The 23,099-nt window shown below is 54.7% G+C and overlaps 1 protein-coding gene across 2 annotated transcripts; it reads right to left on the bottom strand.

The window, feature by feature from the left end:
* Positions 1–4,457: 4,457 nt before the first annotated feature.
* Positions 4,458–22,554, bottom strand: Wdr4 (WDR4 tRNA N7-guanosine methyltransferase non-catalytic subunit). 2 transcript variants are annotated; one of them, XM_071615003.1, is made up of 11 exons: positions 22,419–22,554; positions 21,047–21,112; positions 19,721–19,864; positions 12,407–12,563; positions 11,518–11,630; positions 9,870–9,930; positions 8,979–9,077; positions 8,042–8,106; positions 7,159–7,342; positions 6,446–6,515; positions 4,458–4,948 (listed from the first exon to the last, which is right to left on the bottom strand). In XM_071615003.1, exons 1-11 carry the CDS (start codon positions 22,505–22,507, stop codon positions 4,755–4,757), a joined length of 1,242 nt encoding a protein of 413 aa, XP_071471104.1. In that variant the 5' UTR covers positions 22,508–22,554; the 3' UTR covers positions 4,458–4,754. The 2 variants fall into 2 exon arrangements, with proteins under 2 accessions (XP_071471104.1, XP_027785026.1); XM_027929225.2 differs by lacking the exons at positions 21,047–21,112; positions 22,419–22,554 and having other exon boundaries at positions 19,773–19,862.
* Between the last annotated feature and the right edge of the window lie 545 nt (positions 22,555–23,099).

Here is a 23,099-nt window from a genome sequence, read left to right as displayed (position 1 = left end):
GCACACATGGGGCCCAGGGTTCGATCCTCAGCACCACATAAAGACAAATAAATAAAAATGAAGATACTGGGTCCATCTACAACTAAAATTTTTTAAAAATAAATTTTTAAATGTAATCATTTAAAAAAAAGTGATTCTAACTTAAACGCCAGGTGTGGCAATGCCTGTGGTCTGGGATAGCACTGGAAACAAGAAACAAAACGAGTCCTAAGTCCTAAACACCCAGAAAAGCAAAATGTGCGCCTGAGTCAGAGTCCTGGACCACCTGGCTCAGGGAGGTGCTGCGACTCACAGGGTCCTCACAGTCACACACGGCGCCTTTCAGGGAAAGGAGGCGGAACAGCCAGCGGGAAAGGCACACAAGGAGAGCCTGGGGGAACCAGACACGGCCTCCAGTGTCCTCTCCTGACGAAGTCAAAGGAAGTGCCCAGGTCCCCCAGCGAGGAGTCACCACACAGGTGGGACATGGTCTGCCAGGGAGTGGTCAGGCTGTCACAGGGAGTCCTGGAGTGTTGCGGATTTCATATGTGGCTCAGATTGCCATTCCACTGAAATCCAATATTGGGGACAAGAAAAATGCACTTACCCAAACCAGGAAAAACCCACATTAAATACACAGACATGAAAATAAAGGGATAAAGAAGGAAACCCCCACTGAGCAAGCACAGGCGAGCTGCAGCGGGGACACGCACTCCAGAAGGACATCCGAGCCAAGTCACAGGCTGCTTCGTGATGGGTGAGCAGACACACAGGCCTGCGTGCACCCAATGTCAGGAGAACTGCTCACACGGTGGAACAGCACCCAAATCCAAACCCAGACCAGGACAGTAAGCAAGGCTTCTGTAACTGACAGCTGTGAACACACCAAGCGCCAACCACGTTCTTCAGGCAGATGTGGCCAATCCTACCTTCCCGCTGCTAGAAGCCTCCAGCCGCGACGAGACAGGGGAACCCTCCTCTCACACACTCGTGCAGTGACCAGCGTGGCCAGCCTCCGAGGCTGCCGAGTCTGAAAGGAGCACGGGGTGAGGCCCACTCTGAGCTCATAACGCAGACAGAACAGAGAGAAGTGGGAAACCAAACGACACCTCCAGAGACCCACACACCAAAGAAGCCATAGGGAATCAGGACAGCACGTGCCTGTGCACAGGGGACGGCAGAGACAGGCTGTGGGAGACCGCAGGAGCCCCTGCCAACGGTGGCCTCCCGGCTGGGTGCCAGCAAGGGCCTCAAATCCTCACACAGAGACCTCTTTGTAGACCACTGGAGTGTCCTTGTGACCTCAAGGCTGACTTCCCTCAGGTGAGTAACCCAAACTGAGTGACACAGCGGAGAACCCAAGCTCAAGTCTAGACTCCGCGGGGCTCCGCCCACCAGTCCATAATTCCACATCTGTGCTTTGGTAAAAGAACACTTCAGCACACGGAACTTCAAGGCCCATCTCGCATTGTCAACCTCAAAAGCTGAGTGTGAGCATACCTGACTCTGCGTTCTGTGGTCAGGATGTGAACTAGCACAGGTGGATTGTCTTCCAAACCACACACGTGAGTGACCACAGCCAGCGAGTCCACTCCTAGGTGCAGTCGTCCTCCACACCCACAGGCTCTGCAGACAGGGTCAGCCAGTGTGGACTCAAAACTACGTGGTGGGGAGTAACTGCCAGTAACGCACCTGCACAGGGTCCTGCCTATCGTCGCTCCCCAACCCACACGGTAGAGCAACTGCATACACGCACGGGCACTGCATGGGCACTGTAAGGTAAAGGTGCCTTGGGCACAGGAGGACGTGTGGGGCTGTGTGCAAATACCATCGTACACACAGGATTCGTGCATCTACAGACTGTGGGGTTTTGGTGGGCAGGGGACGGGGTCCTAGAACCAATCTCCCACAGATACCAGTGGAAACGCTTATGTGTGCCAAATGACAGGTACTAGAGCATGCACCACAGCACTTCACCAGACTAAACTGGGAAACCGTCCTAACGTCCCTCAACAGAATGGACACACCATAGCATCTGCACACAGCACAACACTTAACTAGCAGGAAGAACAACCCATGACCACTGTGGCACCGTGGATGACTCCCAGAGAGGGCCAGCAGAGAAATCAGAGCGGCAGAAGGGGATGACCCGCCGGCCACAGGCCTTGTACGTGTCAGGGCAGTGACCAGAGGGGACATGGGGGTCTCAGCATTTGTGTTTCCTGTACACTTTTCAGTTGTACACCCCACACACTCCACAGTCAAAATGAAAACACAAGCCAAGTGTGCAGGGCTCAATATGATAACCACATTTTTTTTTTAATCAATGAAAGGGGTTGTCCCCAAAAGTAAACACATACCAACTAAAAAACAGAAATGGGCTGGGGCTGGGGCTGAGTGGCAGAGCACTTGTCTCCCATGTGTGAGGCACTGGGTTTGATCCTCAGCAACACAAAAAAAATAAATAAAATAAAGATCCACTGATAAACAATTTTTAAAAAAATAGGAACGATGAAACAAAGATAAAATTCTAAGGGGGCGTAAGGGCAAATCTTCACCCAATAGTGACACTGATGAAGAAGCGGTCGGGTGGCAGGGCAGGATGTGAGCGAGCAGCCCAGCAAGCAGGCACCAGGGGAGGGAACAGCAGGTGGGGTGCTGCTGTGAGGTGAGGGGTTAGAGAGCATGTGCACTGGGTGCAGCCAACCTTCCACAGGAGAAACTCCTGGGACACCTGGGAGCACCTGAGCGTAGATTCTCAGAGCCAGCTGGAATAAAGCCCCCCAGTCTGCCAGGAATTAGGGGCCCTAAAGGCAGGGAGCAAGCACAGGACCCCACAGGATATGAGGTCCAGCTGGAAGCCACTCCTGGCCAAGGGGCCAGGTGAGCCAGAGCCACTGAGCAGACAAGAGGACAGACCCGTGAGAGGGCAAGGCAGTGCCAACGAGGGCACGTGGCCACACCCCCCTGGAAACCAGGCAGCGAGCGCTGGGCAAAGGCGCACTCGGATCCACGTGAGCACGTGGACAGCACCACTCAAGTGTGTGTACAGCAACTTCTGTGAGAGTGACCCAGTGAGTAGACCCTGGGGGTCACTTGGGTGTCGGGCAGGGAATACCACCAACCACCATGGCCTCTGGAGAAAGAAACAAGGTCAGGAACCACGGGAGGGGAGACAGCAGGCCACAGGTGCCCTTTGGCCCATCACCTACGTGCATGACCTTGGTAAGGGTAAGAGTGATTTAGAGCGAGCACTGGGAAGACGGGTGGTCCCGCCCGACTGCAGCCTCTCCCCACACCATGCCCGTGGCTCTGCAGCACTGCCCTGAAGCTGTGTCTGTGAGCCTCCTCACCAGACACCGAAGGGCCCTGGCCACCACCTGGAGCGCTGGCTGGAACAACGTGGACGGAGGACCGTGTCTACTCTGGCTGGGAGGAGGAGCCAGGTGAACAGGAAAGGTGTTTCCCAAGAAGCAAACCAGTTCATTTTTTAAACATACAACTTAAACAGGATCTCAAGGGGGGCGAGAATCGTCCGCTAGCGCTCCTGGTCCTACCACACCTGCTGCCACAGCACCAAGCAGAGCCCAGGTATTAACAGCCGAGACAGGAGGATCGTAGTCTGAGGCCAGCCTCAGAAACCTGGCAAGACCCTGAATCAAAATAAAACGTAAAAGGTGGGGGGCCAGCGAGAAGGGAGGCTGCAAGCTCAGAGGGTTCCCAAAACACTGGCATGAAGGAGACCAAACCTGAGTTTCTCCTACACCAAGAACTCCACACCACTGAGGACAGGCCTGTTCAGAGGGCCTGCAGCACACAGGACACGGCCCCTCCGCCCAGCAGCCCCTCCTCAACACTGCTGCTTCCAGGCTGGGGTCCAAGGAGACCAGGGCCCTGGGGGAGAAGCCAAAGCTCCGTAACTGCTGGTGCACAGCAGAAATCTGCTTAAATGGCCACGTCCTCACCCACACACGCTGGGCCTGGGTCTGAGACAGAATCACGGAAAGTGGGCAGAAGCTGGGTTCAGTGGTCAGGCTGGCACAGCCACGACCTGCACTGAGAAACACGACTTCCACACGCTGCCCCACACACTTGCAGGAAGCCACAAAAAGCTCCCCTTCATTAGAAGCCCCTGCCACTCCAGAGTGAGCAGAGTCCAAGTCAAAGGCACAAAAACACACGTCACCAATCACTTCCCTGTGAAATGAGGTCCTCGCCAGGGCCACATCCACAGACGCCTTCAACAAAGTCCCCTCCTGTGCCAGTGCCATCCAGCTCCCCCAGGGACACATCACTGCTGCGCTGCACAGAGCCACTCACCACCCAGCTACTGCACACGTGAATCAGGGACAGCACCCCAGAGGAGCTGCATGGCAGCACCCAGGAGGAGGCACTGTGAGGGCAGAAAGCCAGGCTGTGCCCGATTTCCCAGGAGGAAGACGCACCCGGCAGACAGCACTGAGGACACAGCAAGAAAGTAGCCGCCAGCGCCACGGGTAGTATATTTCCTCCAAAAGGAAGACACAGTGCTCAAGGCACTCCCACCACCCTGTGCAGACTCTCCAGCTCAGCTGTCACTGCATGGCTTCCCCTCACCGGGGAGGAACGGACTCCAGGCAAGAGCCTGCACCCAGCAATGAGGACACTCTAGAGCCTGGCGACCACAGACTGTCCACTGAGCCAGTGGGACCTGGCTGCCACCTCTTTCCTCTAAAGGGAGGTGCTGGGCCAAGAGCTGCTTGTACTGTCAGTGGGGAGCCCCGCCAAGACAGAGGTCAGCAGCCCAAGGCTGCCGGCCCCGAGCGGGCCCTTTTGGTCCCTCCAGGGGGCCCTGGCGGAGGGCTCTTCCGGCGCTGCTGCTTCTCCAGCTGCTGCAGCAGTCTCTCCTCCTTCTTCTTCAGGTAGGAGGTCATGTTGTCAAAGGTGGCCTTGTACAGGCTGCGGAAGCCATCTGCAGCACCAACAGAGCCTGTCATGGGCACAAAAACAGACACCGGTCAGGACTCAGCAGTTGAATGCAAAGAGCCAGAACTCAGAATTCTGAAAGGGCCACCTTGATGCCTGCCTCCTGGTGTCTGTACCCTGGGGACATGCTTCTAACAGAATGAGGCAAAAAGGAAAGGGATGGAGGTGGGAAACCAGGGCACAAAGGCACTTTGCTGCAGGCTGTGTGCTGTCTGGCAAAGGCCAAAGGGCAGGGAACGGTGGGCCACCAGCTGTGAGAACCCAACTCCACTCACAGAAAGGAAGCGAGCAGGGTGGGCCTGTCGGGGCAGACTCAAGACAGCGGCTCCTTGACTGTAGCCTACAAGGCCTCTCTTGAGTTGTGCCCCTGACCCACAGAAAGACGACTGGGACACATGGTGTTAGGGAGGCAAGTGTGGAATGATCTGCTATGCAGCCACAGATGTCCAAGGCCTGCCGTGGTCCAGAGGCCTGAGGGAAGCCAGAGATGTAGCCTGGCAGGCATGGTCTCTCCTGGCCAGGAGACACCCAGGGCACTCAGTGACTGTAACCAGTGGCTGTTCTGCCTCACCCTGCACTAGGCATGGCTGCTAGCGTCCTGTGGCAACACCACTGCTCTGGGGATGCTCAGGCCGAGGTGGGCCTCCCCAACACCACTCTCACCCCTACCCGGCAAACAGGCCATTTTTGTCTGCAGAACACCTTAGAAAGTGATGGCAGGCTTTGGCCTGAGTCCATGTGAGGTGATCCTCAGCAGGACAGGACTGAGCCAGCTAAGGCCCCTGAACAATGAGAGGGCAAGGGGGCAGTAGGTGCTGGGCGTTGAGCTGTGCCTGGGGGTCCCCTCACAGTTAGCCACAGGGCCCATTGAAGATGCTCCTAAAGTAGATCCAGACCACGCCAGGGTCCACACCTCAACTTCCAGCCAGGATGGGAAAGAGCAAAGGAAAGGTGGGGAGACAGCACACAAGCCACCCACAAAGCTTCAGAGAGGACACTTCAGGGCACTGCCACACAAATACCTCCAAAGCCATGTTTAAGTTCAAACCCTTTAGACTATAAGGAACTTCAGCTGGAAAAGACTGATTTTGGAGGATTTCTTCTGAGCAACAGAGGCTGGGTCTGAACAGTCCTGCAGACATGGCCACCTTCAGTCTCTGGTCCACAAAAGCATGAGGGCACACCGGTAGGTGAGGCAGCAGGTTCTGCGCCTCAGGGGGCAGACAGAGGTGGCCAACACTGTGGCAGTGTCCTCTACACCTGGGCCCCAGGCCAACCAGCAAACGTGGCTCCCACAGCCTTGAGCGCCCTGCTGCATCTGCAGAGGCATGGGCCAGCGGCCTGCAGCCTCTTCACCAGCACAGGGCCTCCTGCTGTCAGCACAGCGCTGCCCCACACCTGCCTGGTGTGCGGAAGCCTGCCTGCGTGTGGCGTCCACTGCAGTGAGCCTGTCCTGAACTCTGGTCTAGGGCCTGATGAGCAGCCCCCTGCAGATTCTTACCTTCCAACATGGCCCAGTGTCCACGGAGATGACTGGCCAGCCTCTGTAACACAGCACTTTCAGGAACAGACTAGAGGTGACAAAGGCCCCAATAAGAAGGTGGGAGACACTGGCGGCAGCAAGGAGGCGGCCAGGAAGCTCCCTGTGAAGCCAGTGAGGCAGGACCTGGGCGGGGTGCGGACGGGCCACCCGGCAGCACTGGGCCTCCCAGTCAGCTTCTTTCAGACAAAGACCCCTGCGGGCTCACTTCCAGCACAGGCCAGGGGCTTTGGCAAAGCGTGGAGTTTGCCAAGGACATGATTCCCCTCCTCCCGGTCCCTGGCATGACAGGGTAAGGAGGCGGCTAGGCCTACTGCCCACGCCCCGTCCTCTGCCCCAGGGGCTCCACGTGTCCAAGTGCCCACCAACAGCAATAACTGAGCCTGCACACACAAGGCACAGACAATGCTATCCCAGCTTCATGAGTGAAGTACGTGTGGGGCAGGATGTGGAATCCCAGGGAAAACCCCTGATGGCGACCCCTGTCCCAAGAACATGCCCACACCATAGCGGGGACAGCAGGGCTGGCCCTCTGCTCCCTTCACCCTGGGACACAGCCTGGGACTCAGACATGATCAGGCTCAAAGGGATCAGGGTAATGAGAAAATCATGGCTGCCCCACAGCCCCAGTCTTACAGGACAGGGGGCCCTGGACACAGGCTGCTCAGTCTCACCTGCCACTGGCCACGCACAGGCCTCCAGAGCACCAGGGGGCTTTCATGGCAGTCCTGCAGAACCCACAGGCCCTGGGTCTCCTCAAACGCCACATCCCACACCCGGTGTGGAAAAGTCAACTGCTGTCTGAACGCCAGCTGCTGGCCGCTGGCCTCAAGATGGAAGACGAGGACCACGGGGAGGCTTTCCAGGAGAGAGAGGATGGTTATGACCGCACCGCAGGCCGGTGGGGCCTGACACAGCTGCAGCTCAGCCCTCGCCCGACAGCACCACCCTCAAGACCAACACTGGGAGATGCCCCAACCAGGAGCACCAACTGAGGTACCCGAGCACCTGCGAGGTGACAGGCGTTTGCTGTCCATGCCCCTGAGTTCTAGGGCAACTTCTTACACAGCAAGCACTAACCAACACAGGACAAAGAACAAAGAATGGGGATGGCCACCCCACCCACAGAGCCATGCACAGAAGCCTGGGCTCTGGACAGTACCTCCCCCCTCTCCAAACCTACACCCTCATTCCCAAGATGAGCCAGGACTGCCTCCCCAGACTTGTCACAGGGCGAAATACAGAACATAGAAAGCACCAGAAGACCTGTCCTAGCTCCAAAAGTGTCTGTGATGTCTCCACCCTAGCATGGCAGGCTCCACTGGGACCAGCTGAGTGGCGGTGACTGGAGACCACAGAGGCCACGGTGACCTGTAAGCTCCAAGGTGGAAAGCCCACCAAGAGCGCCAGGACCCACGCACCACAGGGAGCTCAAGGGGCGGGGCTGCACCAGCAGCACTGCCCACCCCTCCACAAGGACATAGGCAGGACCACTGAGCAATCCATCTGCCTCCCCTCCTAATGGACTTGTGGGATGGAGAAGCCACTGTGGCTTACCTGTCACACAGAAGTGCCACACAGCTCTCCTGGGCCCAGAATGCAATCCTGGATGCGGCAAACCTCTGCAGAGAAAAGCGGCTCTGAGTCAGTGCCGCCCTGCGGGCTGCACACTCCTCACAGGAAGGCAGAGCCCCCAGTGCCGCGTCCCCAGCCTCACCAGGCAAGGCACGGTGGGCACCCAGAACACTGTGGAAATCAGTGGGAAAGAAGGAACAGCTGGCTCCCCCGTCCTCTCAACTCCAAGCAAGGGGACAGCAGGAGCTTCTCCTTGGCCTCAGTAGTCCCTGCAGGCCTGTGCAATGCCTTCAAAGCCCAAGGATGGCTGCAAAAGCTAGGGGAGGAGGAGCAGGGGACCCGACTCCACAACCACCGCCCCTCAGGCTCTACTCTTCCCAGCACAGGAGACGACAGAAACAAAGGCGGCTCACAGAACCCCGAGGCTCGCAAAGCAGAGGACAAGGCTTACTACTCTCCTGGCCGGCAGAGCAGAGAGCAGAGGCCACGCCACCCTGTTCTCACGCAGAGCAACCGGCCCAGTGGGGAACGTGATCTACATCCCAGGGAGCGCCTGGGTGCAGCCCAGGTGCCAAGACACACCATAAAGGACAGAGCACTGTGGTGGGCTGCCTGTCCTGCCCAGACGAAGCCGAGGTGAGGGCCCTCACTAAGCACCACCGTCTTCTCCACTTCCAAGTGGGACTAGAGGCTTTTCTCTAATTTGCTGTCCGAATGCACAAAGTAAGACAATTTGTTTTCCACCTATGTGACTGCACGTGTTCAGAATCAGAAACGCTGTACACGATTTCTCCCAAACTGGAAGAACGCTGGCACCGACAGCAAAGATGTGTCTGACAGATAACTCTTTGCACACAATGCAGGCACCTGGAGAGATGCCCTGCACACACCCAATCACCCAGACCAGTGCTGCAGCTACCTTGGGGCCCTGGGGCTCCACCGGCTCCTGCAGGCTGGCCAAGTCACAGCATTGCAGCTGGCGGCCACTTCTGTACTCCCAGAGCCGCAGGGTGCAGTCCTGCAAAAAAAGACAGTTTAGCAGACAGCGTCGCAGCAGGCCTCCAGCTCCACAAGAGCCAGTCATGTGTTGGGCGGGGAGGGAGATGGGGATGGGGGGGTTACACGACACTGAAGACAGCTGGGTGTGGTCAGGGGGTCAGGGCTGCCCTTGTGAGCTAAAGGTTCTCTGTAAAGATGCAAATGTCCCAGCAGCACTGCCCACCCGTCCTGGGTATGGTGTCTCCTACCACTTGGGAAGCTGAGGCAAGAAGACTGCAAGTTCAAAGCCAACCTCAGCAACTTATCAAGGCCCTACCTCGAGATAAAAATAAAAAGGGCTGGGGATTGGCTCAGTGTTGAAGTGCCCCTGGGTTCAATCCTTAGTACCAAAAAAGAAAAAGAGGTGAATGTCCAGAAGACATCAGCATGATGGGATAGGAATCCGAGGCAGCCAGACGCCATGTGCCGGGAGGTCCTAACCCACACCTGCTGTGCTGGGGCCAGGTGTGCACACATGCAGATGCTCACACACACACCTCACACACTACACCAACCAGACTACACACACACATGCACAGACGGCACACACACCACACGTGCCACAGACTGCACCCAGCCCCGAATGAGCGACTGTGGGCAAGGAGCAACCCTGGGCAGTTCAAGATGCAGAAAGCAAGTGCCATCTAGTGGACACCATGGGGGAGCAGGGATGCATGGACCACAGACAGAGACAAATTCCTCTGCTCCCATGGCTCTCCACCTTCCCCAAGCAGCAGCCAGTGGCGGGCACCTGCTGAACACTGGCACTCACCCCTGAGGAGGACAGCAGCAACTCAGGATGGCTGGGCACCACGAGGATCCGGCTCACAAACCTACAGTGGGACGAGAGGCCACCTTTCACCTCAGGAAGGGAACCCTCCCTCAGCCCCCAAGAACTGGCCAGTGCTGCGGAGAGCCAGGTGATAGCCCCTGGCGTCATAACATGACACCATGTCCTCCGGGGTCCCACAATGCAACGACCTCCACCTCGTGTCCCTCTGTAGCGGCTCTGACTGGCAGCACCCCAACCAGCTCCCTGAGCACCTGCCTCTACCCAAAATGCCTGCACCCTTGGGGGGCCAGACAGCAGAACCACACCACAGATCAGACCCTGAGGGTCCCCGACATAAGCAGCCAGGGATCAGAACCCTGGGCGGCCCGGCCAGTCACCATGCTCACCCTGCACCAGCAGACGACTCACTGCGGCAGCCACTCTCCCGTCCAAAGAGCCACTGGGGGCCCTGAGCGACCTGGCTGGCCAGGAAGCCCCTCTGCTGGCAAACACAGGCCGACAGCTCCCTGCTCTTCCCCACCTCTAATGCAGTGCCCTCCAGTGATCGCTGGGGCAAGGGCTCCCAGGCGCTTCCTTGTCCCCATCAGACAAAGCCTCTCCAAGTGTCACCCTGGCCTGGGCCCAGGGGCGCCGTCTGCCAGGGAACCCAGTTCCTAGACTCAGGTCCTCCAAGAAGAAAAAGCCCACTGGCATGCATCCCATAAGCACTCATGTCCCAATGCACACGTCCCACCAACACGCATCCCCCAGGCCCTCACGTCCCACAGGCACACATGTCCCACCAACACGCGTCCGACAGGCACTCAGCAGCAAAGAGCAGGACTAACTTCCACGGGCTGGAAATCAAGCTCAAGGCCAACTGCTGTTCACTTATTAAGGCACTGAAAACACATCGAGATCCATCAAGCAGCTCCTGCATACCACACACTGCACTGCAGGCTGGCACCACGAGGATGCTGGAATATGGGGTGACAATTACCCATGGCCAGAGAGCTCGGGACGGCTCCGTCCAACAGAAAGAACGCAAGCCATCCAGGCAGTCAGCTAAATGCTTTCCTCCCATGAAACTGTAACCAGCCTCTGGCCTGCACTCACTCTGTGTGCCCCAATTAATCCTGGAACTTCCAAATCCAACCCTATTCCACCCACCCCAACCTCCACAACCCCCCACCTTCCAGACCACCTACCTTCCTTTCACCTGTCCCCACATCTATGGTACCAAGTCCTAGTGAGTGCCCCTTCACACCTTCCCACAATGTCCTGCTTGGGTCCACCCAAGGCAAGACAGGCTGGTCCTCGTCCCCTAACACACCCAGCTCTTAATGGCCAACATGGGCACTGACCAAGGAAAGAGCTCTCCAAACAAGGCCCCTCGCCAGCAGTGTGGACACCGGGTGAGGGACAGCACACACGGCGGCAGTCAATGCCTCTCACACGTCCCTTCGCTCTGGGCATCCATGGGCCCCCCACTGGGTGAGTGCTAGGACAGCCACGAGCTGGGCAGGGCCAGCCGAGGAAGAACTCGTTCCTTTGGCAAAGGGGTTTCGGTGGTTCCAGGTATAGGGCCCTGCTGTTCTGCCACCAGGTCCCCACTTATCTGCCTTAAGCCCGAGGTCCCTGCACTCACTCTGTGTGCCCCAGGCAGAAGGCCTCAATGCTGTGTGGTGCAGCGGCCCAGCTGACGCGGATCTTCTCATCCCGGTCAGCAGTAAGCACGAAGCGGTCATCAGGACTCACAGCCTTGCGTCACCAGGGGTCAGAGAACAAAGAGACACTCGCTGGCCACTCCACAGTACCACAGGACCCCCGATCTTCTCCCACTAGTCCCCTGTGGAAGGCCACCTCTGAGGCCTGCATAAAACTGTGCCCCACACCAGCCACCAAGGCCTGGAGCTAGACAGGGGGTCCTGCCCCTCCTCTCACCTCTGTGAAATCACTGGGGCTCCCCCTGCCCCCCATGGGTCTCCAGTGTCCCCAGCCCTTCTTCTTCAGCCCAGACAAGGGCAATTAATCCTGGAACATCCAAACCCAACCCTTATTCAACCCACCCCAACCTCCACAACCTCCCACTTCCAGACCACCTACCTTCCTCTCACCTGCCCCCACATCTAGTAGTCACCAAGTCCTAGTGAGTGCCCCTTCACACCCTCCCGCAATGTCCCTGCTTGGGTCCACCCCAGCTCCACCACTCTCCAGATGGCTGGGAAACACCAGGTTGGGGCTGAGTCCTGGGAGAAGGCCTCAGAGCACATGGCGCTGCTCTGCTTCCCACCTCCCCCCCCTCTGTCATCCCAAGCTGGAGTCCCCCAGGAAGCTGTCCTTCACGTCTAGAACCACACAACCCTCTCCTAACTCACCGGTCCCCTTCCATCCTGCTGACCACTCCACCTACCTCGATTCCATTCTAAGCTCCTCCTGCTCTGGGGGAGCCCCGGCTCCTCCCCTTAGACCCTTCAGCCTCTGCCCTACCAGGGCGTCAGCTGGAGCGAACAACAAATCAGCGTGCCCCTACATACCACGTCCAGCAGCATGGACAGGTGCCCGAGCTCCAGCCTGCCACCTCCATGTGGCTCCAGCACCGAGAAGGAGTAGACGTCTCCAGACTTGTCGGCCACCAAGACCCTCTCCTCAGAGGCTGTGAAGGTCAGAGCTGTGCACCTCCTCACCACTACCCTGAAGAGCAGAGACACACGGGTTAGCAGCCACAGGTCAGCTCAGCTGCAGGCCTTCACACCTATGCTGCCGGCCCCCGGCCCAGCTATCCTGGTTCAGCTTGGAGCTGTCCACTTTACAACTGTGTGAAAGCACACCCATACAGTCACTCTTTGTTTCCTTCTGTAGAATATTCAATGCCTTACACAGGATGTTCAACACCCTGCAGCAGAACCAGGCTTCAGTGCATGATTTTACCAGCTACAGGCTCAGGAAAGCATCCTTAGCATTTAAAGCAGGTGAGGCCAACCCAGGATGCTCTATAGATTCGGTGTAACACATGTATTTTCAGCCTAAGGAGTTTACTGGGACGTGATCCCATTCTAAGTCAGGGGCCTCTGTGCCCTGTTGCCTATGGCAACACATGTGCCTGTCCAGCCAGGGAAGATGATGCCAAAATAACAAAGCAATGCTGAGAACCACATCACAGCCAGTGCCCTAGGCTGAGTGCAGCTCAGTGGCAGAGCACTTGCCTGGCACGCACCAGGCCCTGGGTTCCTCCCCAGCACGCACACACAAAGCCCATGCCTTGGACTAATTTTACTTCAATAATTTTTCCTCAAGAAAATTGCTCCTGGCCAGATGTGGAAGTGCACACCTGTAATCCCAGTGGCTTGGGAGGCTGAGGCAGGAAGATCAAGATTGCAAAGTTCAAAGCCAGCCTCAACAACTTAGCAAGGCCTTAAGCAACTTAGCGAGACCCTGACTCAAAGTAAAACATAAAAGGACTGGAGATGTGGCTCACTGGTGAAGCGCTCCTGGGTTCCATCCCTGGTATCAAAAAAAGAAAACTACTCCGAAAGGAAGGGAGGGAGGGAGGGAGGAAATAAATTATTCTTGGTGATAAGACCGGGGTGGCAGATACAGGAGTATGTGATGTAAAGTCCTCTCAGCTCAGCTGTATGTTTGAAACCTGTCGTGACGTAATGCTGAGGAAACTGCCTGTGGCCCCAGAACCTTTGCCATGCCTGTGCAGGAAATGTGGGTGGGCTTCACCAATATGAGAGGGCCACCATCAGGGACAAAAGCAAAGGCCACCATCTGGGGCCCATGGTCCTTGACTCTCCACACCCAGGGGCCCATCTGACCTCCCCTGTTCTCCACAGCCTCCATGAAAAGCTGCTGGTGCTGCTACATCCCACACATACTGCAGGGGTGTCTCACTCCTGCAGGTGCCAGGGCACCATCCCTCACCCAACACAGGGCAGCAGCGAAAATGGCCCTGGCTGGAAGGCCACAGTACAGCAGGGAGCTCGGGAGCGGGTGGGGCACCACTCAGTTGGCACTGAATTCAGTACACTCATAAAAACCTTTGATCTGGGTTGCCACGGCCTGCCACATCTGCCAGCTGGTTCTATACGAGATGCAGCTACGTTCAAGCCTCTGCTTAACCAGGGTCAGCACTCTGAGTAGCAAGATGCCCATCACTCTCCAGGCAAGGCATCTGGGGTTCCACCCCCCACAGCACAGGCTGCTCTCCACAGCATGCTCCACCTGCACTTCATCACAGCCCGCCCTGCTGAGCCCACGCCCAGCAAAACAGGCTCCCTGCAGCTGGGCCTCCAGAAGGGAGCCGCAGAAGGGGGGTGTGGCGGGGTAAACACAGAGGAAACAAAGAACAACAGAAAGATAATTAGGCTCTGGGGCAGGATTAATCAAAATTCTCTCTCAGAGCACGCCACAATGTCAACAAACAGCCCGCACTGTGCCAACAAGGAGCCAAGCAGGCAGCTGCAACAAAGCCCTACCTGGACACCAGGACACACCTACCAGGAGTCTCCACCCCAGGACAGCGGCACAGATGCAGCCCCCAGCTCCACAGGATGCTCTGCCTTGTGCCAGCTGGGAGCTCTCTGCCTCTCAGTTAGGTCTGTCCCCACAGTGACTAGGATGCAGCTCAGCTGCAGGGAGTGGACTTAAGACTCCAAGGGAGTTAGGTGGCACAATGGGACAGATGTCGCCACTGTTAAATATCCCAGTTCCCAGGACCCCAGAGAACTGAGGCAGCGGCCCCAATAACCTTCTGATCCTGTCGGGGCCTGGTCTGGGCACTTCCCCTTCCCAGAGTCATTGGATTCTTATTAGAGCTCTACACAACAGAGCAAATGCTCGGCTCTGCAGGGTCTCTCAGAGCTAAACTGGCTCAGCCTGAACTGGCACTGCCCTGAGCCTATCTCCAGAGCTGCCATCCCAGGCCCTGCCAGGGCTCCGAGGGCTTCAGATGCCATACCCACACTGGCCCCAGTTCCCCAAACTCACATTCCCAGCCACCAGACTCCCCACCATCCCAACACCTGCAGGCAGAGCAAACCCAGATCTGACTTCCTGGGGCTCTGCCCTCTGGGTGCCAGTACCAATCTCTAATGGGTACTCTCTGGAATGAGGTGATTTCACGTTCATAAATGCACATCAAAGAATACAAAAGAGGGCTCGGGTTGTGGCTCAGAGGTAGAGCACTCACTCTTGCCTAGCATGCGTGAGGCACTGGGTTCGATCCTCAGCACCACATAAAAATAAAGATGTTGTGTCCACCTATAACTAAAAAATAAAACACAAAAGACAAAAAAAGTAAAAAGCAAATGTGCATGTCAAAATTGAAGGTACCATCTGTCACCCGGTGCCCTCATCTTCAATCCCTTGGCCTCAGTTCCAGGGCAGGAGAGGGTCTCCTGATCTGCCCAGGTCCCAGGTCCTCTGATCTCCTGTCACTCTAAATTGCCACCTGAAGAAGAACCACTGTTGCCCACAATTTCCACCTTGGCTTTGCTTCAAACACCCCCAATGTAAGTCTGAAAGCAGCAGCATGCCAACATGGGAGTGACAGTCTGGTCCCAACTCAATTGAGCCCCCAGCAGCATATGACCTCAGCCAGTCAACTGCACATAAACTGCAGGTGTGTGGAACCCCAAAACTTAAACTGCACTTCAAATACATTAAAGATAGGCATTTTTACCAGGCACAGCAGCAGCACACGCCTATCATTCCAGCTATTCAAGAAGCTGAAGCATGAGGATTGCAAGTTCACTGCCAACCTGAGGGACTTTGCTAGGTGCTGTCTCAAAATAAAATAGAAAGGGTTAGGGATGTACAGGTTACATTCAACTTGCACTCAGTACCATCAAAAAAAAAAAAAAAAAAAAAAGATGGACATTTTTTTTTGAGGAGGGGATCCATCAGAACAGAAGGGTCTGTGCTCCCAATAAAATGTCACTAGGCAGACCCCCCTCAGTGTGACTGGACTGGCCCCCGCACACCAGTCAGCTGCTCACTCCATGCATGTGGTTCTGCGCTCTCATGTCTTAGCGCACAGTAGCTCCCACTGTCTGATGAAACCACCTCATCTTGCTCTCCCTTCCCATCCTCATCCTTGCCCCAGAAATCTCTCCTTAGACCTACAAAGAGAGGGTGAAGACCCAGCACTGGAAATTCACAAACACTGAATTTTAAAGGAATTTAAAAAGAAGAAAGCTGAAGAATCTGCCAGTAGGTCTTAGGAGGAAGGTAGCAATGATTACACATCTGTCCACTACCACACACACCCCAAAGGGCCATTCACCCTACAGTTCCATCCAGAGACGGTGACAAAGTGCCTCGTGCTGGGCTCAGGGGAATGCCAGAGAAGAAGCCATATGAGGGCGACCCCAGGCCCTTAATGGCTCAAGGCCGCCAAGCCACAGCACAGGGTACCCAGGGCTCACCAGCTCCCAGGCAGGTGCTAGCACCTGCCCCATGTCCACAGCAGAGCTTGGGCTTTGCCACCCACTGTCCCCACTGCATCCATCACACCATCTGCCCTCCACACCACCTCATGCCTACATACACAAAGTCACCCACCGGTGTCAGTTTAAAACCAGAAGCAAACCTGTAATTCAAGGGAAAAACGATCAGGTGCCAACTGGTGTGCTCTGCCAAGGTAGTACTGCCCACCTCAGAGTTCATCAGGTCTTTAAGGGATCACTGACATAGTAACTTCAAAAAAAAGACCCAAAGCACCTCTCCAGAGACAACTGCAAACAGCATGAAGAACGACTGGCCTCGCTCTCGTCCACACACTGCCCGCGGGACTGACTGGCACTGCAGGAGTCCTGCCCCTGAGTTATCCCATCTTATCAGCCCCGCGGTCACACAGAACCCCCCTCGAGAATCCTCGTCCCAACACAGATGCAGGGACCCAGACTCCCAGAGTGGCCCGATCCCTGCGAGGCCCAGGCGCTGGCTCTTTCATCACAGAGTATGGTCCAACAGCAGGGAAGACACATCCCCATATCATATGGCTGTGTGGGGAGAGAGGGGCCCCTAGCCACCCCGTGCTGAACGCATCAGCACACCATGTGCAAGCCTCGCACTTGAGAGAAACAGGAGGAGCACACCAGTGTTCCTGCACAGGGACGTCACCAAAGCTGAGCTCAAGGGGATCGCTATCTGTTCTCATCTTGCACTTCTCTGTGGTTTCCAATTGTCTGAATGAACCAAGATCAAAGGGAAAACATGGTAAAAGCTATGTGGTAGCCTATATTCCAGGGGAGCCAGGCAGAATCAAGAACTCACTCTGCACTTCCACAATTAAGCCTACAACTTTACCACAGCTCAGGGCTCGGGAGACCATGTTGCTAGGGTCCCAGACAGTGCTAACCACAGGGCAGCTCAAGAATCACACATCCACACCAATTCTCAAGCCAGGCCTTTGAGTTTAGCAACCAAAGCAAGTGTACTGAAGACACCATCCAGTCCCCACAGCTATCAGCATATCATACCCTGTGTCGCGCCAGCACTGCCGAAAGGCCCAATGAACCTTCTGTCAGCAAACTCACTGAAACCACCAGGAAAAAAACTGTTTCCTAACAGAAACAGGGCTCCTCACATTGTGATGAAACAAAGGCACTTCCTTGTGTGTGGTGCTGGGAATCAAACCCAGGGCCTTGAATATGCTCAAGTGCAATGCTCTGAACCTGAACCCCGGCCCCAGCGGCGCTCTAGACTCTGGAGTTAGGTATAGCTCGCCCATTCACCAGGTCTATGAGGCAGCGGGTTGGGGCAATCTGAGCTCTACAACATCCTGCTGCTCAAAGTGTGGCCTGGCAGTGCTGCCATCACCCAGGAGCACCTGAAATCAAACTGGGGGCTGGAGACTGGCTGAGCAACAAAGCACAGGCTTGGCATGCACCAGGCCCTGCATTCATGAAAGCCCCAGTGCCAAAATACATACACAAGCAAACCATAGCTGGTCCAGCCCAGACCAGTGCATGTCCAGCCTGCATGATCACAAGGACTAGGTGACAGCGTCTCCCTTACAGAGCCAAAGAACTGCCCTTGGCTTGTTTAGATCATCTCATTTATAATATCTTTTTGAGACCAAAGCCCCTTGGAGACTCCGTAGGGGTCACAAATAAACTTAGCAGTCAGTATTAGGAAAACAAGATCAACTGTTATGGGCTCAATCTTCCCCACACCCCTGTGTTGAAGCCCTGACCTACCCAGTACCTCAGAATGTGCCTCTATTTGAGGAGGGCCTTTACAGAGCCATACAGATTCAACTGAGCCCTGTTCCAACCTGACTGTCTCCTTATAGGAGCTCGAAACACAGAAACACACAGGACAGATGACCGCGTGAGGACACAGGAAGAAGCTATGTGAAAACCAGGCCAGGGGATCCAGGAAGGACCAACCCTGAGACACCTTGATCTCCAACTCCAGCTTCCAGGACGGAGAACAAACGTCCATGGTTTCAGCTGCCTGATGAGAGTCACCTTGCTAAGGAGCACGAGCAGACTGCACACCAACCTTCTGCCTTGCCTCCCAGGTCCCCACAGGTGGTCAGAGACCCAAAGTCAAGACCAGCCAGCTGCAAAGCCCCACTAGGCCAGCAGGAGCCCCGTGGGAGGGACTCACGGCCAGGTCGCAGTGTTCGCCTGAAGACACTTCACTCTGTCACTCTGTGGGAAGGGAGATGAGGGACCCTGGCACATCACTGGATTTCTGGGTATCCTTTTGTTTAATTTTGATATGTTGTTAAATTTCCAAATTATGTACATCTACACACAAAAATGTGCATCTGCCACACAAAAACACACACTGTGAACACTAACGATGAAGCAATATTCAACAGGCCTATAGTTTTAATCTGACAAGAAAAGAGGGCAGGGTGAATACTCTTGCTTTTGATGCTACCTGGAATATGGCTTCTTACTCTTACCTTAGAAAATCAGATAAAATAAATATCTAAAAATGTTGAATCCAATATTTTGGTATGAGCCAGTTACAAAGGGAAATCCCTGAACCTTAGTAGCTGAAGCATGACAACCTACATGTTTACCTCTGATTCTCAAGGGAGTCTCAGGGAGGACAAGGAGGGGCCCAGGCCTGACTCTGTCCATGTGTTTGTGAGTCACAGAAAAAGCAGAATGATACAGCTCTCACTCTCAAGAACAGACACCAGGAGAGGTCAGAGATCTGCCCATGCACCAGTGACATCCACCTCCTCTCACAAGGACACAGTGGCAGCAAACAATAGTGGTGGCTTGGGAAGCAGATTCACAGCACTGCAGGGTCACCCCCTCACAAGTGGCAAAGATGCTTTGAAGAAGGGGCACAGCTGCACTTAGGCAGGGTGCTCCCGGAGTGGCTTGGCGAGAGCGCACGGCAGCACACCGCACTCCTGCCTGGGGCACGGGCTACACTGGCCCCTTCCTCTCTTCCAGCAAACAGAAAGACCGCTCTGGACCCACCCAGCCCCAAGTGCCCAACAGGACTCACTCGAAGCCCTGACCCGGCTGAAAGCCTTTGCCTCTAGCAGACCCAGGGCTGGGGAATACTGTGTGGGAGGTAGGATGGCACAGTAGCTGGGGCAGCAACACTGCCACAGGAGGAACCAGCAGGGACAGCCCTGCCAAGCCTCCTGACCTGAAAGCAGCCAACTCCTCACCACCGAGACCATGCCAACCCCACAGGAATCTAGGATCCTATCAGTTAATACCATAAATCCCTGGATCAGTGTCTACCCCACAGCTGGGACGCCATCTTGGGTGCTTATTACTATGGTAACTGTCACTATTGCTACTGACATGCAAGAACAAGTTGTGAATAAGACATCTTAATGATTCGACGTTAACATTTCATACCTGACACTCAGACATTGCCATGGTTTTGTACGGAAAAGAATCAGACGCTTACTGTCATCAGTTAAAGCAAAATAGCTGCCAGACGTGGAGAAGGTGGACGCTAGAATCATGTCACTCCCCTGATCCATGGGCCGGCCATCCTCCCTGGGGAAAAGGAAGAAACAGTCAGCCTTGCTGGGATTTGGGCGAGGGTACCTGAGGAGCAGGTGCTAAAGGCACGGTCCCACCATGGTGCTACTGGGAGTGGTAGCCCTTAGAGACAGGATCTTGCCAAGCCCACAGTCCCAGTACTCGGGGAGCTGAGACGGGGTGCTTCAGCTCAAGTTCAAAGCTAGTCTGGGCAACACAGCAAGACCCTGTCTCAAAAAGAAAAAAAAAGAGATAGGAGGTATTTACATCAACAGAGGGCATGTCCTTTAAGGGGAACGTGGGACCCTGGCCACTTCCTTACTCTCTTTCACTTCCTGGCAACAACATGAATAGTTTGGCTCTGCCATATGCTCCTGCCATAAAGTGCTGTCTCAGCACAGGCCCAAAGCAACAGGGCCACCTGCTTTCAGGCTAGAACCTTAAAAAACTGTGAACTAAAATAAACCTTTTCTCCTTATAGACTATTAATTTCAAGTATTTGTTACAGCAACAGAATCCTAGCTAATAAAGGAAAATAAGATTGCATTCCTGGATGGCTAGCCTTGCCAATTTATAAAACAGGCAGAGGCAGAAAATGCTAATAGTTAAGTGGTTCATGTAGTCAGAACATAAAGACGTATTAAAGGGACATGAGAAGGTTCAAAAAAAATGCTGTACTGTTACAATAGTTACATCTAACTAACTAGACTGTCTCTTAGCAAACATGCTAGAACCCAAAGAGCTGGACTGGAAAGACCCTCAGAGATCATACAGCCCACACCCTCGTGCACATGGACTAATCCAAGACAAGACACAGCGGTTAAATCAAACTGAAAATAATTAAGGACAAGTTGAGCCAGAAGACCGAGTGAACTAAAGAAAGCCACCATGCAAAACAACTGCACACTCTGCTTTCCTTATCTTTGAATTAGGTGACATTAATGTCCTGCACATGACCTCTACAGATTTCAAACTATTATTTCATAGGAACCAATACTGACAGAAACTAATTAAATTTCCTTAATACCTAACTTGAAAGTTAATTCCATGTTTCTTTCCTAAGGTGAAACTTAAGCTTACCCACAAAACCAGGTGACAGAAGTTAAGAATTCAGCAGGACAACAATTACTTCTTCATCTAACAGTTCCCCCCCAACTCAATCCATCAGGCCCTGAACACTCTTCCCCATCACCTCACCCTTTATTTTCTTCTGGCTTCTTTTCTGCGGTACTGCAATCATATGTGAAGAGGCTGTCTTCATCACTAAAAAAAAAACATAATAAACACTTCTAACAAAGATGCAGGGTTTGAGGTGTTTTTACCCTTGGAACAAAAAAGTTTGTACGTTTGCATATTCATTAAATTCTGAGTCTTATCAATGAGAAAAAAAAAAAAAAACCTACTGGTACTACACAGCACAAAAGAGTTCAGGAGCTCTGTTTGCTTAACCTTCTGTTTGGATATGTCATACACAATCCACAAGATTCTGTCCAAAAAAAAAAACAACCAATTCACTCAAAGTTAAAAACTCAACCAGAATTAATATACTGTTCTTTCAGGCACTAGAAAATCAACAAAACGTGATTACAAGAAGAAATTGTGGGGCTGGGGTTGTGCCTCTGCCGTAGGTAGAGTGATCGCGTACCATGTGGGAGGCCCTGGGTTCAATCCTCAGCACCACATAAAAGTGAATAAATAAAGATATTGTGTCCAACTACAACTAAAAAATAAATATTTTTTAAAGGAAGAATTGTGTTCTGATACTGCAGTTATTCAGTGTGATTTTGCACCCAAATGAAAAATAGCCATTACTTGTTCAGAAAAATGTCTCCTACCGGAAAAAAGCTGCAGTGACGCCAAAGCACCTACCAATATAGAAATCACCCATCTTCCCTACCAGACCCTGAGCTTTCTTGGGTACCACCCCCACTCCCTGCACACAGAAGGGATCTTGTAGATGCTGATAACGTTTAAAGTGACAGCACCCAAACGATTTTCTCATGGAACACTGCATTGCTGCAGAAAGAGAAACTGTCTTCAAAGTCGAAAACTCTGCCAGTCAATAAGATTCCTCCAAAGGCTAAGCAGCGGGTCGTGTCGGGCACACAGTCGGTTCACAATGCCACGTATTTGGGGCTCTGAGCCCAAACAAACTGGAACACGTCACAGGTTCGTGCGCAAACTTTCTGTGCAATCTAAATGTGGCATCGAACTGCAGAGCGTACACTTTACAGACAGGCTGTCCGTTTCAAGTATAAAAGAATCAAACCCACCCCGGAAAGGACACTGGAGACCCGAACCATAGCACTAAAGCCCCTGGCGCGCATGCCCACGTGACCCGGGCCGGGCCGGGCCGGCCCGCCCTCTGGCCGCGCAGCCGCAGCAGAACCCGGAAGCAAGCGTGCGCGAGGTCCGACGCCGCCCGGCGCTCGCGGCTCCACGTCGGCTTGCGGTGGGCTCGCGGGCCGCGGCAGGGCTCCTGGAGTCACCCCCAGCGGACGCGACCACGGAGGCCGGGAAGTAGGGTATCCAGGGCCGCCGCGCCCGCACTCCCCGCCCACTCCCTCACCTGCTCGCAGTGGAGACGGCCAGGAACCGGCTGCCGCCCCGCACCACCAGCACCTGCCCGCACACCGCCAGCGCCGCGCAACTCGCCATGTGCCCGCCCGCCGCTCCGCCACCCACGTGTGCCGCAGGGCGCTCCTTTCTACCGGCGCCGGCCAGTTACATCACGCGCAGACGCCGCGAGCTGACGTAATCCCCGAGCGCCCGTTCTTGAGCGTGCGCAGTAGGTGCGGTCTCCTTCCCAGTGGTGATGAGCCCGCGCCCCTCTCCGCGCAGCTGGCCCGACCTGCTGCGTTCTGGGGTTTTCCTCCAGACCGACAAGGCGATTCTGGACCTTTGATGGGAGCCCGGTACCTACTTGGTGCTGGTTCGAGTTAGTGCCAGCGCCCGGGATGGGGCCGCGGGTGTGGGTGTCGCCTTCGGTGTCGCCATAGATTCGAAGGTACTCCCCCTCCCACAGTGGAAATCAAGCCAAAGACGCCTTAAACTCGACGTCTTCAAACTGGAAGTGATGTTTTAAGTATGAACCGCTATTTCCCAGTGTCCCAAGATGCCTTAAAGTCTCGTCGGATGCCATCATGAAGCCCGAAGTCGGAAATGGCGTGGTCCCTCCTAGGTTGTCTGTGGCTCCTCTGAGGCAGGTCCTCCACGTCCCAAGACCTACCAGACTAAAAAGATGGTCCTC

The sequence above is a fragment of the Marmota flaviventris genome, chromosome 8 (assembly GCF_047511675.1).
Source record: "Marmota flaviventris isolate mMarFla1 chromosome 8, mMarFla1.hap1, whole genome shotgun sequence".
NCBI classification, from domain to species: Eukaryota; Metazoa; Chordata; class Mammalia; order Rodentia; family Sciuridae; genus Marmota; species Marmota flaviventris.
This window is presented reverse-complemented; position numbering and strand designations above follow the sequence as displayed.